Genomic DNA, 14,410 nt, shown 5'->3' on the forward strand with positions numbered 1-14,410 from the left:
AAAAGGCTCCTTTAAGGAGAGTTCTGTCTGTGGGAGGGTGGCTGGAGACCTCTCTGCTCGAGGGGAGCGTGACACCAGGATCTGATGAATCTCTGACCCTGAGATTCTTGTACCTCCACCCTCCCAGGCCATGATTTAAAATCAAAGAGAGATGCTCAATCCTTTGGCAGACAGGATGTGCTTTTACATCTGGGGTGGCTGCAGGTGTGGGCCTTGAGCGACAGTCCCCAAAATCAGGATTGAGGCTGGAATTGAGTAAAATTTGTCCCTCCTTTGCAATTTTTAGGAAGCAGATTGAAGTTGCTCTGCTGTCAGCCCTGGTCTGCTGGGCTCCTTGAGCAGGAAGCTTAGGAGCTTTCCAGCTGTTTTGTATCTCTGATGTGAGGCATTTTTTCCTCCTAGGGGAATTCCAGAGCTTCTCTCTAGGTTCAGGATTTCATCACAGGGTGCCAAGTGGGGAGGCTGCTTGTTCCAGTAACTGCAGTGTTTGCTTGGATCTGTACTTTTTGAAATTTCTTAGTCCAGTTCTGAGTTGTTTTGACTGGAGAACTACTTTGCTCTAAAGTTCTCCCTTCTATCACCTTTTAAATATTCTTGCCTAAGAATATTTTTTCCTATCTTTGGTGTCCATGAAAGTGAAGATTAAATCATATGGGATATTCTTACTGATCCCTTATAGGTGTGTGGTCTGCTTTAAAAGAGTGAACCAAATGCAGGAAGAATTTATTTTCCCATGTAGTCCTTAAAATTACAGAATTATGGAACCACTACACCCATTAATGTGTCCTCTGAGATGCTGTTTATTGTGCTGTAATTTAATCCCACTTTCATGGGCCTTGATTTCTGCTCCTTGTCCTTCACAGGTTCTGCATCATCTGGGAGAGGTTATTGGTGAGGGCACACTTTTAATGGCACCAACCTCTGGAGCCATCTCCAATGTCTGAGTGATTTGAGCTTTGTTTAAATAATTGATGAGAAGTGTTAGTCAGAACCTACTGGTGATTCAGACTGCATTATTCAAAGATATTTACTGACAGTTATAGATTGCTCCAAATGTACTTCTCTTTCCAGGCTGCATTAAACTATGCCCTGCATGACATATGTGTATTTTAAAAAATAAATAAATCCTTGTTAGTACATGTGAAGAACTGTGGGCTTCAGTGCTGTATTTAACCAGTTGCAAATAAGCAATAGTAATTCAGGATATTTTAACAGGAAAAAACATTTTGTTTTCAAGTAGAAAAGGCTTTTTTCTTCTGTCTTGGTTGTTGTTCAGGAGTGGACCAGAAAACATCTTGTATTTCAGTGACTTTAATGCAGCTTTCCCTGTACTGGAAGTTGGGGAATGGTTTGTGTGAGACTTCCTGCCTGTCTCATTAGCCACCCACCAAAGCATTTCTCTAATGGCTGCAGCTTTTAATCTCTGGCACTTAAAAGCTCTTCTGGCTCCCAACACCATTTAGGAAAAGAAAGTCTGGTCTCGGAGATTCTCCAGAATTGATTAAGGTGACACTGGGCATCTTGCAAAATCTTCTTTTACCTTTTTTTTATTTCACACTCGTAGAGGTGCCTAAAATTCTGATTCAAAATGCTGGGGGACAGTGGGATTTTCTCAGGCTGTTGTCAGGAGTGAAGTGTGACTAAAGCAAGGCCAGTAATACCAGATTTGCCTTTCAAATTCCTGACTTTGTCAGAATTCCTGCAGGTACCAGTCCCATGCAATTCCTTCTCTTCCCTGGTTCCTCAGCAGGAGGAGGAGTGCGCCAGGCAGATGAAGGGTTCATGTGTGTGAGCTTCCACACCTTCCTTTGGAAACCACCTCTGGGAGCCATTGGGGAACTCTGTCCCTCTCAGTTTCATTCAAGTACTTTTGGGAAGTACTTTAACATTTTATCACTTTCCTTTATCAGGCTCTTTTTTTTTTAATTGCATGCAGTACATAATTCCATTGAAAATCACCAACTTCTTTTATTCCCAGGATTCACTGACCTTGCAGCTGTGCATGGGTGACAAGCAGGTGCTTCTCCCTGACTTCTCTTTGCTGTTTTTCCCGCAGGAACTGTGGACATGGGTGGCAAACAGTCCACAAGTGGCGACGTCTCTGTCACCCAGACCCCTGTGACAGAAAGCATCCAGGATGCCTACAAAGCTGGGGACACCAGCAAGGCCCAAGAGTTGATTAGGTTGTCCTGTGAGGAGACTGCACTGCAAGTGGAAAAGGTTGGGTTGGGTTATTGCTCTCTCTCTCAGATTTTATTGGCAAATATGTCAAAATTTCAAGGTGCTGCTGTCTTCTGTCATTTTTTCATGGAGAAAATCCCTTTGGTTGTGTGGGGCTCTGCAGAAGCATGCTCAGGGACACTGTTTGCCCTTGAAAACACAGATCAGGAAGATAAGACAGACCACAGGGAGCAGTGTTTGTAGGAACACAGGCTGTGTGAGGAGGGGTGCTGCTGCTGTGGTGACCAAAACAGGGAAATGCATTTTTCCCTGTAAAAAGGAAGCAGTCTACAAACTGCTAGGAAAAAAATGTCTATAAACTCTAGGAAAAAAATGTATTCCCCATCAGTGCAAAGATGGTTAATGGCCCCTGGAAAGATTTTGCTGCCTGTGTGCAGAATTTTATCACAAATTCTGTGCCAGCTTCTGCACTGCTCTGCCTTCAGAACCCTCCTTTTGAGCCTGCTCTTTGCAGAGAGCTGACATGAGTGTTTTGGGAGGGTTCCTGCATGTCAAGTCCAGCCATAGTGGCCATGTCCAAAACAGATAATACTGCATTTTGCAGCTGAGCTGTGCAAATGCTTTTTCTGGTGGTCCATGGAAAATGGATTTATACTCACCGTTCTGTGCCTCAGGCATTTATGTGAAAAACCATACAAAAACAATACAAAAAACTAAAATACAAACCCCAACAAATTATGTGAAAAACCATACAAAAAACTAAAGTACAAACCCCAACAAATTAACATAATAAATTTATCAACAGTGATTACAATGGCCACTAATGTTTATGAAAGTTCCAATTAACCACGGCAACAGTGGACATGCCTTGGCGTGGGCACAAATAAACCCATACAGCTCTAGAAATGCTCTTTCTCTGCCTGCTGCCTTTAACAGAGAGTTTCTTCTCTGCTGTGTTTCCTTCACCAGTGTCAGCTTTTAGGCATTGCAGCAGCATATGGGGATCTGCAGGCAGTGAGGTACCTGCTGAAGGAGGCGTTGGTGGTGTTACCAACAGAGCCCAACGATGACAATGCAGCGGTGGTGGCTGCGTATTTTGGGCACAAGGACATCGTGAAAGAGCTGCTGGATTCCCTGCGTGGTAAGCCCTGGGCTGACCCTGCCTCTCCTCGGGTTTTTCAGGAGCTGTGTGCTACAGCTCCAAGCAGGCATTTGGGTTTTTTGGCTTTCCTTGGAAAGGGAGGGGTTTAGTCATGGGAAAGTGCGTGGAGGGATCAGATCTCTGCTGTGCTTGAAGGAAACGTCCCCCCTGGGGATGAGAAACACATCCATAAAAATATTCTGTGTTTGCAGACTGGAAGTGGAGGAAGATGCCATTGAGACAGCTCGTTCCTCTCAGGCCTCACAGCTGGGTAACATCCCAGACCCTACAGTGAGATTAGGGGATTTTCAGGATGCAGCATCATCCCACTGCTGATCCAACACTCTCAGTGGTGCTGGCAGAGAATGGCCTGACTGGTCAGGGACACTTTGGGTGCACAGCTGACACCCACTTTGTTCTCTGCTTGACATTTTGTTTTGACTTTCAGGGGAATTCCTTCTTTAGAATAATAATTATATTTTACTTAAGTTTTATTATAGTAATTATTTTGGAGCAGAGACAGTTTTTTGACTCAGACATGATTCCTAAGGCAGCAGTGGGGGTGGGGGGCAGAGCACAACTCTGACTCAGGACCAGGAGCTGTGTTTGGGTCCCTGTTGCTCTTTCAGTGTTCTGTGAGCTTGGCAGCTGCTTCTTCCTGGGACCTTCCATGCATTTGGGGTCCAGAGGTCCTGCAGAACATCTGGGGTAAATCCTTGACCTCAAACACTGCAGTAACACAAAAGCTAAGCTGGCTTCTGCAATATTTAACCTGAATATAGCTCTAGCTCCTCACTGGGACTAAATAGTTGCCAGTGGCCTCACTGAGAACAGGAATAACCTGTTGGGAAACCTGCTTATTTGGTGTCCTGTTGGAGCACTGGTAAGCAAAATAAATGTTTCAGTTTGGGGGATGCAATTAAATGCAATATTACCTTCAGCCAGAAAGGAAGCTGAGTAACCTAGTAGCAAAAATTAAATTATATTAATATAATACACTGAGTAATGAAAAGTGACTTAAGTAGTTTCTGGAAACTTAGCTCAGTTTAGAAGTGACCAAATTCCCTCCAACTCTTGCTTTGGGGGGGTCAGGGGAGGAGCTCTGTACAAACAGCAGCTTTCAGAAATTTTAATGCAGGACCTTGCAGCTGTTTTCTTGGGAAGTTACAGAGAAACCAATCACAGGGCTTAGGTATAAATTGCCTAAATTTGCAAATTGGCTTTAGCGCTGCAGTGATTCTCCCTGGAACAGTGAGAGCTACTTGTGGCTTACAGCTTAAGTGGAGCCCAGTTTTTGTAGCAGGAGGGTGAGGGATTTAGTGGAGTTGTTAAGAATGCAAAGAGAGATGTAATTTCCACATGGATAAGCTGCAAAAAAGCCTTGACATGTAAAACTTGGATGTTCCTGTAAGTGTTTCAGACAGGATGTGAATTTGTAAAGTATATGGAGGTATTACAGGGAATCAGGGGAGATTTGGGGACTGGTTATTGTTAGCAGAAATAATTCTGTCCTGGGCATTTAGTTACATGTCCCAAATTAGGCATGCCTAGAGGAAATTGGTGTTCTACAGGAAAACGTTATTTCTGAAAAAAAAAAGCAGTTTGAGAATGACTAAAACATCAGCAAATTCATGCAAAAATCAGAACATGGTGTTTTAGTTTTTAGTCTTAAATGACTTTTGTCTGACTTTACTATGAATTAATAGTAAAGAATTGACCTGAAATGAAATAGTTGAAGGGGAAATGAAAGTTTTTGTGGGAGACTTCAGGTTGCAGCAAAAACAAGCTAAAACAATTCCTTTTTTTGTTGACTGAAGCATTTATTTTTGTTTTATTCATCCAATAACATGAAAGCTTACCTGGTTTTTCCCATTCTTTGTATCCCCTCTCATGATCTTGGAAGAAGTGGCCAGTCTTGAGTGTTTGGATCTAATGTCTGTTTGGATCTGAATGCAAAGACAGTCCTGATCATTCCTGTTTGGGGTCAGATGTTTATTTATCTGCTGGTGTTTCAGCAGAATGTTGCTGCCTTATGAATGCTTAGGTTAGGGACAAACAAAAAATTTCACCCAGTTAAGCAAAGCTGAAAACTTTGTGTCTGACCATCTTAGGACCTTTCTCTGACACACTTTTGCAGTGTAATCTGTTCCTTTTGTCCTCAGGAGCTTCACCCTGTCCCAAACCCCTTTGCACAGCCATTATCTGTGGGCATTCCTCGCACATCACAGCCCAGTGGCACCAACTAAGTCACATTTTGTATGTTTTTGGTAGGTCCTAATACTTGCCAGCAGCTCCTGAACTGGATGCTGGCCATAGCCTGCCAGCAGGGCCATTTGGACATTGTCAAGCTCCTGATCCGTGCCTACAGTGCTGACCCAGAGAGTTGTGCAGTCAGGAGGAACGAATTCCCCGTCCTCATCCGCCTGCCCCTCTACGCTGCTATAAAGGCAGGTCTGTATTTGCATGCTTCCACGTTCTGCCCCTTTTCTGCCAGGTTTTCAAAGAATGGGCTGAGCTGTTCACACACAGGATGGTATCCATGGCTTGTCTGGAGTTGGATTTCCAGCAGGATGAATTAAAGTAAAGTTGGCTCTGAATCTGTCGACTCAGCCAGATTGGAGTCAGGGCCTTGGGAGGTTAGATTGCTCTAAATACTGAGAGGCTGAACTTTCCTCTAGAAACTCCTAGGGAAAAGACCCTTAAAAACCAGAATCCTTGCAAGTAAAAGCATTATTGTTATGGACACTCTGGCACACATGCTTGATTTATGCTGAATAATTTGCACTTCAAAGCACAGCTGTGTGCATGGTTTAATAAGATGGGAAAAAAGAAAGAGCCTGGGCCAGCACTTTTACACAGTGTCTTTGCTGTCTCAGTTTGACCAAACTGAGTCCTACCACTGGAGGAAACAGCCTTTACACAGTTCAGTTTCCTTTTTGCACACCCCCACAGTTTTTTTTCAGAAGTGGTTATTTCCCAGGATTTCTGTTCAGCTCCTTGCTGGTTCATTTACCTGATGTGAAGGGAGCAAACAGTCTGCTTTTCTCCCAAGGGAATGAAGATGTAGCCGTGTTTTTGTTGCGGAATGGAGCTTTCTTTTGCTCCTACATCCTGATGGACAGCCCTGAATCCAGCAAACACCTTCTGAGGAAGTATTTCATTGAGACAACCCCACTACCAGGTAGTGCTCCAGCAAAAACAGTAAGTAACCATTTATCTGCCTGAGGATGTTGTTTTGAAGGGGCATCATGTTAATAATTGATAATTGTCCTTGCATGCCATGTGGCTGCTGATTCTTCTCCTCAACGAAGAGCCTTGTGGTTTGCTGCCCTTTTAGAAAACCCTGCAAGTGGCTTTGGTGCTGAATTACAGGGTGTGAAACATCAAGGCTTTGAATGGCATCACTGTGCAAGACACAGCAACAGCTGGTGGGCAATTTAAACACCATCGTGTGAGCCAGGGTGTGCTGGGGAGAGGAAACACCAATTTTGGGCTCAAAGCTTTCCAGAGAAGAAGCTGAGCTGCTTCTAGCACAGATCCCCTCTGTGTCCCCAGGGTCATCACTCCCTTTAGGTTTCTGTTGTGGCCTCTGGTTGCAGGGTGATGCCACAAGCTCTGTGGTGTCCCCCAGTGTTGGCAGGGCACAGAGCAGAGCATGGGAACCCTTCTGTGTCAGACAGTTCAGATAAAAATGGGCTTGGGTGGCTTTTTGTTAAAAAGAAGCGTGAGCAAAACAATGTTTTGCTGAGTATCTTCCCTACTTCAGATCCTCAGCAGTAAAAAAGTGTCTCACACTGGTATTGTTACTACTTTATAGGGGAGCACACAGTATTTTGTATTATTCATACTATTCTCCAGCAATTTATTACCAGGCATTTTGATTTTTTTCCCCCTCAACATGTAGTTTAACTCACACTGAATAGGAGCATCAGATCCCTGAGCTTTCAATGCTTACAGTTTTCATCAGGTCACAAAAATTTTGCAGTGAAAAGATGTCCTTCATCCATCCAGTTGAGTATGTCTGCTCAGCTTTTGCAGGCTGTTGGTTCTGCTTTGATGTTAAGTAAAAATAAGGAGAGAGGTTTTAGTAGCTTTATGAACTTCTCCATTCTCTGTTTTTCTGCCAGAATCCTCTCACTGGGTTCCTGTTGATAGCCTGAGTGTTAGACCACATAAGTGAGCTTGACTTCTTTAGGTTCAATCAGTAGATTTGGAGCACTCCTTGTGCTACTCTTAATTTTGTTGACAGATAAACAAAAGGAATCTGAATTCTAGATGTGGATAAGAGTTGATAAAATGTCTTTAAGAAGAAAAAAAAATAAATCCAACTGGATAATTCAGCTTGAATAAGCTTGGAATAAATGTTTGAATCACAGGGAAGAGGTCTGTTTTCCATGTGAATTTGCTGGCAATATTTAACTTAGCTGCTGTAAAAATGACTCAGCTTTGCTGTTGTCACACCCTAAGCAAAGAAGAGAGCAGTCTTCAGACATCAGCTAATTGCCAGAAGGGCCTGCTTAAAAAAGAAAGAAAAAGGAAAAAAAAAGCAGAGAAAAAACACAGTATCTTGATCTTGGTTCTCCTAGTAGCTGTTTATTTTTAATATGTTTGCTTATTTAATGCTTTCTCTTTGAATTCATTTTGGCAGACTGGGACGGATTTGGGAGGATCTGTCCTAGTTTGTCTGCAGAGCTCAGATCTTTGGGAAGTGACACTCATACACCCTGATAACTTCTTAAAACACAACTTTGTGGCAGCTGCAGACAAACTGCCTCGGCGCTTTCTCCTTGTCTCAGAGGGTTCATCCTGAGATGGATTTTGCACTGGGAGGAAGCAAAACTGGGCTGTGTGGAGACTGGGATGTGTGTGGCAGCCAGCTGGATGTCACAAAGTTCTCCCCTTGGACAGGGAGGGCAAACCAAGCACTGATTATTTCAGAGTGAGCCCAGAACTTCAGAAGGGTTTGTCCTTTCTGTGCTATCGCTGAGTGGAAACACTTGAGCACAGCTGAGCTCCAATCGATTTCACAGCAGTGAATGCAGAGTTATGCATAAAATGTGCCTGAGAGCTGGTTTGGCTGCCGCACCTTCCAGACAGCCCTTGCACCCAGCACAGCTGCCCTTTCTCAGGCAAGAGGAGTTACATCTCATTTTTCTAATATCTGTTTCTCCTTTTTGTGTTCTTTCCTGGCATAAGTTTATACCCACAGCAAACCACAGTTTTGCTAAAGAGGGGAAGTGGTCCATTTTTACAGGAACAGGTAACAAATGCCAAAGAGAGCCTTTGCAATGAAGTGGCCAGGCACAGATTCCAAACTTCAATAGATGTAGTCAGCAGGGAGATAAATGTAACTTTCCAGTGTGTGCAGTGTGAGATATATTTAATTTTTCCATTACAGGCCAGAGAAGAGCTTTGTCTGCTGTATTTTCCCTAGGAGATACTTTACCAATAATTTTATATTCAAGCATACAAATGTATGTGTGTGTGTGGGATCCTACTCTCATTTTTTTTATCCTGGTAATCTCACTTACATCAGCAGCAGCACAGAGCCCTGCAGCAGTCCCACACAAGATTCAGAGCAGGGTTGTTGATGGAGGGAGCAGATCCCTGTCCTCAGATTATCCCATCTACAGCAGGAGTGAGGTTCTGGAGCATGTCGCGTCATTTAGGAGAAATGCACAACAGCCTTTCTTAATCACCTTACCAGACAGCCTCAGATTTAAGTAAATATTTTTCATATTTATAGTTGATCCTTTGCCAAAGAGCAGCGGGGTTTCTTGCTCCTGCACAATTTCCAATCCTTTGCCTCAGTGCATCCCCTGGCATTGCTGCAGTAGATTTCAGTTTAGTCTTCAGGGCTTGTATTGAGAAATTCTTCCTTTGGCAGGAGAGAGGAGTCTGCAGAGGTTTTCCTTGGACTTCTGAAGAGCAGTGAGCTGCCTGCAGTCGGCCCTGAGCTAACATCCTCTGAACTCTGTCCCTGGTTTAGCACAGAGTTCACCACCAGCCCCAAACTGAGAAGGGTTGGGCTGAGCCCTGAGCTCTTTGGCATCAGAGAAACAGCTTTTCTGGGAAAACAGTGCAGATGATGAAGTATGAGTTGGGGAGTAAATCCCCTCTCTTTGTGGCACTGCTGTCGGGATTTCTTTCACTTAATTAACATTTTCACTGCAGAGTCCTGAGCCAACCAAACCCCTAAGATAACTCCACTGATACCAGGTTAGTGGTACCAGCTGAATTTGGTTCACTGTCTAAGTCAGATAGTCAGGTTTGGCTGGTCCCCCAGTTTGGTCCCCCAGTCCTTATCTCTGGATGGGAAGGAGGGCACTGTTTGCTGGGATTCAAAAAGCTGTCTTGGATACAGGACACCAACCCACAGCACTGATAGCAGGTGCTGGATTTCACAATCTTGTCTGTGGTTTGAGAAGTCATTATCTGCATTCTGCAGGTATCTCCTTATCACATTAAATACCCTGAGGCCATGGCTCTGCATTTTTGAGGGAAATGATACACAGCAATCTAAATGCAAAATAGAGATGGTTTATCAGTCTGCAAAGAGGAGAAGCACAGACACAAGGTCCTGCTTGCAGCCCCTAAAAGAAGGCTGTAAGGTTGTATTATTACTGCACTGTTTGTGTACTCAAGGACAGGTACTTTTTTCCTAAGCCAAGGGGTTTGTGGCACATGTTACAGGTTAGAGAAAAGATCAGAAAACTGCATACTGCATTTAAACCAAGAGTTTCTAAGCAGGAAGCTGTTAAATATGCAGAATGGCAAATCTGGCAGTAAAGCAGGATATGTTTGATGTGAGAGTGAAAGCTTTGCAGTGCAGCTCCCATTGGGTGCTGTGCACTTTGCAGTGGTAGTGGTGACTCTGCTTAATTTGATTTCTTGTTGCTGCTGGCTTGCTGTGTTTTACAGGGGTGACTTGTGGCATGGCAGTGGATGTAACTTCGAACAAAGCTGGAGCTCCCTGCCTTGGTTTCCCCAGTGGCACAATGGGCATAATATTTCCATTTATATTTGTAGGGCTGTCCTGAGGCATCACAAGTGAAGGTTGGAAAAGCACAGTGTCTACACTAAGTACAACTACTGTCAATATCTAAAAAGTGCATCTGTTTGTACTTACCCTTTGTTCCATTCTCCAAAACATTTGAACTGTCTGATCTACATGACCAGTCCTGAGTTTCAAATAAGCATTTGAGATAGGCCTTTGTTTCCTTTTACTTTTTCTCCCTTCCTCAAATACATTCTTTTGAATTCTAAATTTGGGGTTAAAAGTCCAAAGAGCTAAATAATGGGCATTGGAAAAGAAAGCAAATAAAATTTACTGTCGGGTTCTTGCTGCCTCCTGGTGGAGAATTAACAATTATTCAATTGAGTCTGGTTTTGAGATGAGTAATATCCAAACCAACAAGTTTATGAAAAAATTTTGGAAATATAATTTTTTAAATGTGCATTTCAGGACAAGGATTGGAATGCAATGAGATGATCTTGAAAATGAAGCCTTGGGTTGTTTCCTTGCATTCATGACCACTATGTGTTCATACTTTCTTCTGGCCAAGCTGGACCCTGAATAATAAGGACTGGTAAAGAGGTCCAGGTCCCCTGCTTGAGCTTGCTCATGGTCTTTGGAGTGAAATCATGGAGCAGATATAGCAGGGGCTGCTGATATCCAGGCATGATTTCATCTCTGAGTCAGTTTAATTCCTAGAAGCAGATTGGAAAGTGAGCAAAATGTTTATGGCCTGTGCTCTGCTCTGCCAGATTCCCAGTGGTGTAGCACAGGCTGAGACCAACTGGGATTTCACTAATGCAGTTTTCTCTTCTCTCTCTGACACATGCAGGCTTTGTGTGTGAACTGGTCAAACCTCAAACTGCCCTGGGTGGATCTAGACTGGCTGATCGATATCTCCTGTCAGATAACTGAGCTCGATCTCTCTGCCAACTGCCTGGTGTCCCTCCCCTCCGTGATCCCATGGGGGTTGATAAACCTGAGGAAGCTGAGCCTGGCTGACAACCAGCTGACAGAGTTACCCAGTGTGCAGTCCTCTGATGAGATCATTTGTACGAGGTGTGTGCTCCACACAAAGCTGAGCCTGCAGGGAGAGCAGGCTCAAACTGGGCTTGAGGGAGACTCTGTAAGGGGAGAGCACATTGCAGGAGCTTCTTGGTCTGCAAGGTTTAGCTTTGGATTTGCCCCTCTGCATTCTCAGGGTTTCCAAGTTTGTTGTCAGGACATTTGTGGGGACTTTTATTCCTGTGTTGTCTCATGTTGCCTCTGCTTTTCTCCAGATCTGGTGAGCCCCATTCCTCTAAGGTGGCTCAGAGTGACATTTACTGGCTGATACCAAAGATTTGATCTGCTGTCTATCAAGAGCACCTCTCCCTGCTCCCTGGGAGGGTTAATTTTCTAATCAGGGTTTGATGCTTTGCCTTGTGAGGAACATTTCAGCTGCTTTCATTCAGAACTGAAGCTGTCCTGGTAAAACAGATGTCTGTGGCAACAGGAGGCTTTGCTAGTGTTTTACTGATGCCTGACTCAGATTGTTCTGTACTCACAGGTTGCTTGAGGTTGATGTATCCAGCAACAGGCTCTCCACTCTCCCTACTGGATTCCTACATCTTAAAAACCTTAAAAAACTCATCGCTTCCAAAAACTATATGGAGAAGTTATTTGACGAGGAAAACAGTACGTACAGTCCAGTGTTTGGCTTGCATTTCAAGGCTGGGCTGTAGGGAAGAAGCCCAAAATGTTAAAATAATGGCTTATATGGCTTAAAAGCTCTCATGCTTATACCAAGGCCACAATGTTTCATGTTTTCCAGCAACTAATTGGATTGGTTTAAGGAAGCTGCAGGAGTTTGACATCTCTGACAACAGGTTGGTGGAACTTCCAACGGTTTTTCTATACTGCTTCAAGTCCCTAAACATACTGAATGTTTCCAGAAATCAGCTGAAAGTGTTTCCAGATCCCTGGGCCTGCCCCCTGGTAAGTTGAACTGCTCTGACAAAGTCAGAGGCTGAAAAAACTGTTGAAACAATGCAAAAAAAAAAAAAAAAAATTGACTGTGATTCTTAAAAAGCTGTCAGATGCTTAAAATAAGGCTGTTCTGTAGGAGTGCTCCTACCCTGCCCCGTAAACCGAATTTGGTTTATGGGTTTCAGATTCAGTCTTTCTGAGGTTCCACCCTGTTCTCACCATGTTGATGGCATTGGTGGAGAAGTTTTAGAAATGTGTCTTACATGGATATATTAATTTTCTCTGTAGTTCCACTGAGCAGAAGTATTGTTAGGATCATTTTACAAAACACCCAACTTTCACCAGAGGTAGCTTTGCCCAAACCCATGGCAAACTAGGACATCTGTATCCACAACCATCACTGTGACTATTCCTCATTTTTACAGGGACAGCAGGGGAACAGTATCCTTTGGGGAAGTGTTTGCTTGTGGTTGAAAAGCAAATGGGGGGTGGTGATTTTCAAAATCGTTTTTGGAATACTTTTGCCCACCAAGGAATTTGATCAAGAGTTGAGTGCATCTCCTTAGCAAACCTATGTGCCTGCATGCCAAATAATTTATCTAGATCAAGGTATCTAAAGAAGCCACCTAGAATTAATTTATTAAAGCTTTTGACATGTGGCAGCTGATCTAACACATTATTTAAAGAGATAATTACTGCTCTGTAAGTGTGGGGCTTTTTATGTTTTTCAGAAATGTTGTAAAGCATCTAGAAACGCACTGGAATTCCTACCTGATGCATTGACTGTGTTCTGGAAAAATCACCTGAGAGAAGTGGATTTTTCTGAGAATTCACTGAAAGAAGTTCCAGCAGGACTCTTCCAACTTGAAGTAAGTGTCATTTCTTCATAGTTCTCACATTATTTTTCCTAATACTGACTCAGACCTGAAACTGGCTGCCTGGGTAAGGCAGGAGCCCGTGTGCTGGTTTGAACTAGCTGTCACCCCCTGAATCACCACATTCAGGCCCTCATCCAGTGGGATATATCTAGTTTCTGACACAGGTCTTCTGAGAACTCTCTGGATGTCTGTGGTTTGCAGAATTTGGGAGCACAGTTTGGAAGACAAGCCCTGCATTGTAGCTCCAAGCTCCAGCCATTGAAATATCGATGTACTCAAGTGCACTCACAAATAGTTGTGTATTTTCTTGAAAAAAGTGTTGTGTAATTAGGAATTAGTCTTTCTGTGCTGAAAAGAGATCTTTGAATGGCCTAAACAGTGCTGCCTGGGACCTCTGTCATCTCAAAGGCTGTAGATTAAATAATTCTTTCCTGTGGACACCCATCTCCATGGGTTTCTGTCAAAATTCTTCAGAATTTCTGCTTTCACATAGTGTTGACGTGAAACTAAGCAGAACTTGGGGTTTCCTCCAAGCTTCCCTGTAAAATTGTGAAACTCAGGGTTGTGGAGAGAGAAACAGAGGTAAATCTGTGAAGAAGTTCCATGCTTTTCCCTACTGGCCTCTGTAGGAAGGATGCAGAAGTTATGGTTCATATCCATGTCCAATTCTGATCTCAGGATCTGCTCCAAAGGTGCCTTTTACTCCTGCTGGAACAAGAGGGTTGAGTTGCCTCAGTTCTTTCCAGTGATCTCTGCACATTTGGTTTTGCTCTCTGGTGCCTGTTTGTTTCCAATTGGCATTTCTCCTGAAACAGAACGAATCTTATGGACTATTGTCTCCAAAACTTGTTTTTTCTGAATGCATTGAGAACCATCCCAGGGGGTGGGAGCCACCATGGCAGATTTTAAACTCTAGATGGTGCTTCCAGGGCACAGTTCTTGGGTGCTGCTGCTCAGAGAGTGCAAAGGGAGAGACCTCAGCACAGTCTTTGCAGATGTTCTCAAAGTTAGTGAGCCTTGGCTGCCCTAAATAGTGTCAGTTCTTATCTGTATCTCTTCAGCATTTTATTAATAAAAGAAATAAATACCAAGTATTTTCAGTGCCCTGAGGGCCAGAGTGTGGTGAGCAATAGAAGGTGAAACCCCATGCCTGGAGGAACCCTGGCTTGGGCTACTCCTTGACTGTAGAGTTGGTGTGGGTGAACAGGGCTGTGCTCATGCTCCAGC

General features: G+C 43.6%; 1 protein-coding gene across 1 annotated transcript in view; it reads left to right on the plus strand.

The window, feature by feature from the left end:
• LRRK1 (leucine rich repeat kinase 1) overlaps positions 1 to 14,410 on the plus strand; it is a 70,274-nt gene that overhangs the window by 14,139 nt on the left and 41,725 nt on the right. Inside the window, exons 2-9 of the mRNA XM_053954869.1 lie at positions 2,057 to 2,220; positions 3,151 to 3,322; positions 5,594 to 5,773; positions 6,375 to 6,523; positions 11,170 to 11,396; positions 11,887 to 12,014; positions 12,151 to 12,314; positions 13,037 to 13,174. Coding sequence (XP_053810844.1) covers positions 2,057 to 2,220; positions 3,151 to 3,322; positions 5,594 to 5,773; positions 6,375 to 6,523; positions 11,170 to 11,396; positions 11,887 to 12,014; positions 12,151 to 12,314; positions 13,037 to 13,174 — 1,322 coding nt within the window. The remainder of the gene's footprint in view (positions 1 to 2,056; positions 2,221 to 3,150; positions 3,323 to 5,593; positions 5,774 to 6,374; positions 6,524 to 11,169; positions 11,397 to 11,886; positions 12,015 to 12,150; positions 12,315 to 13,036; positions 13,175 to 14,410) is intronic.

The sequence above is a fragment of the Vidua chalybeata genome, chromosome 13 (assembly GCF_026979565.1).
Source record: "Vidua chalybeata isolate OUT-0048 chromosome 13, bVidCha1 merged haplotype, whole genome shotgun sequence".
Lineage (NCBI taxonomy): Eukaryota > Metazoa > Chordata > Aves > Passeriformes > Viduidae > Vidua > Vidua chalybeata.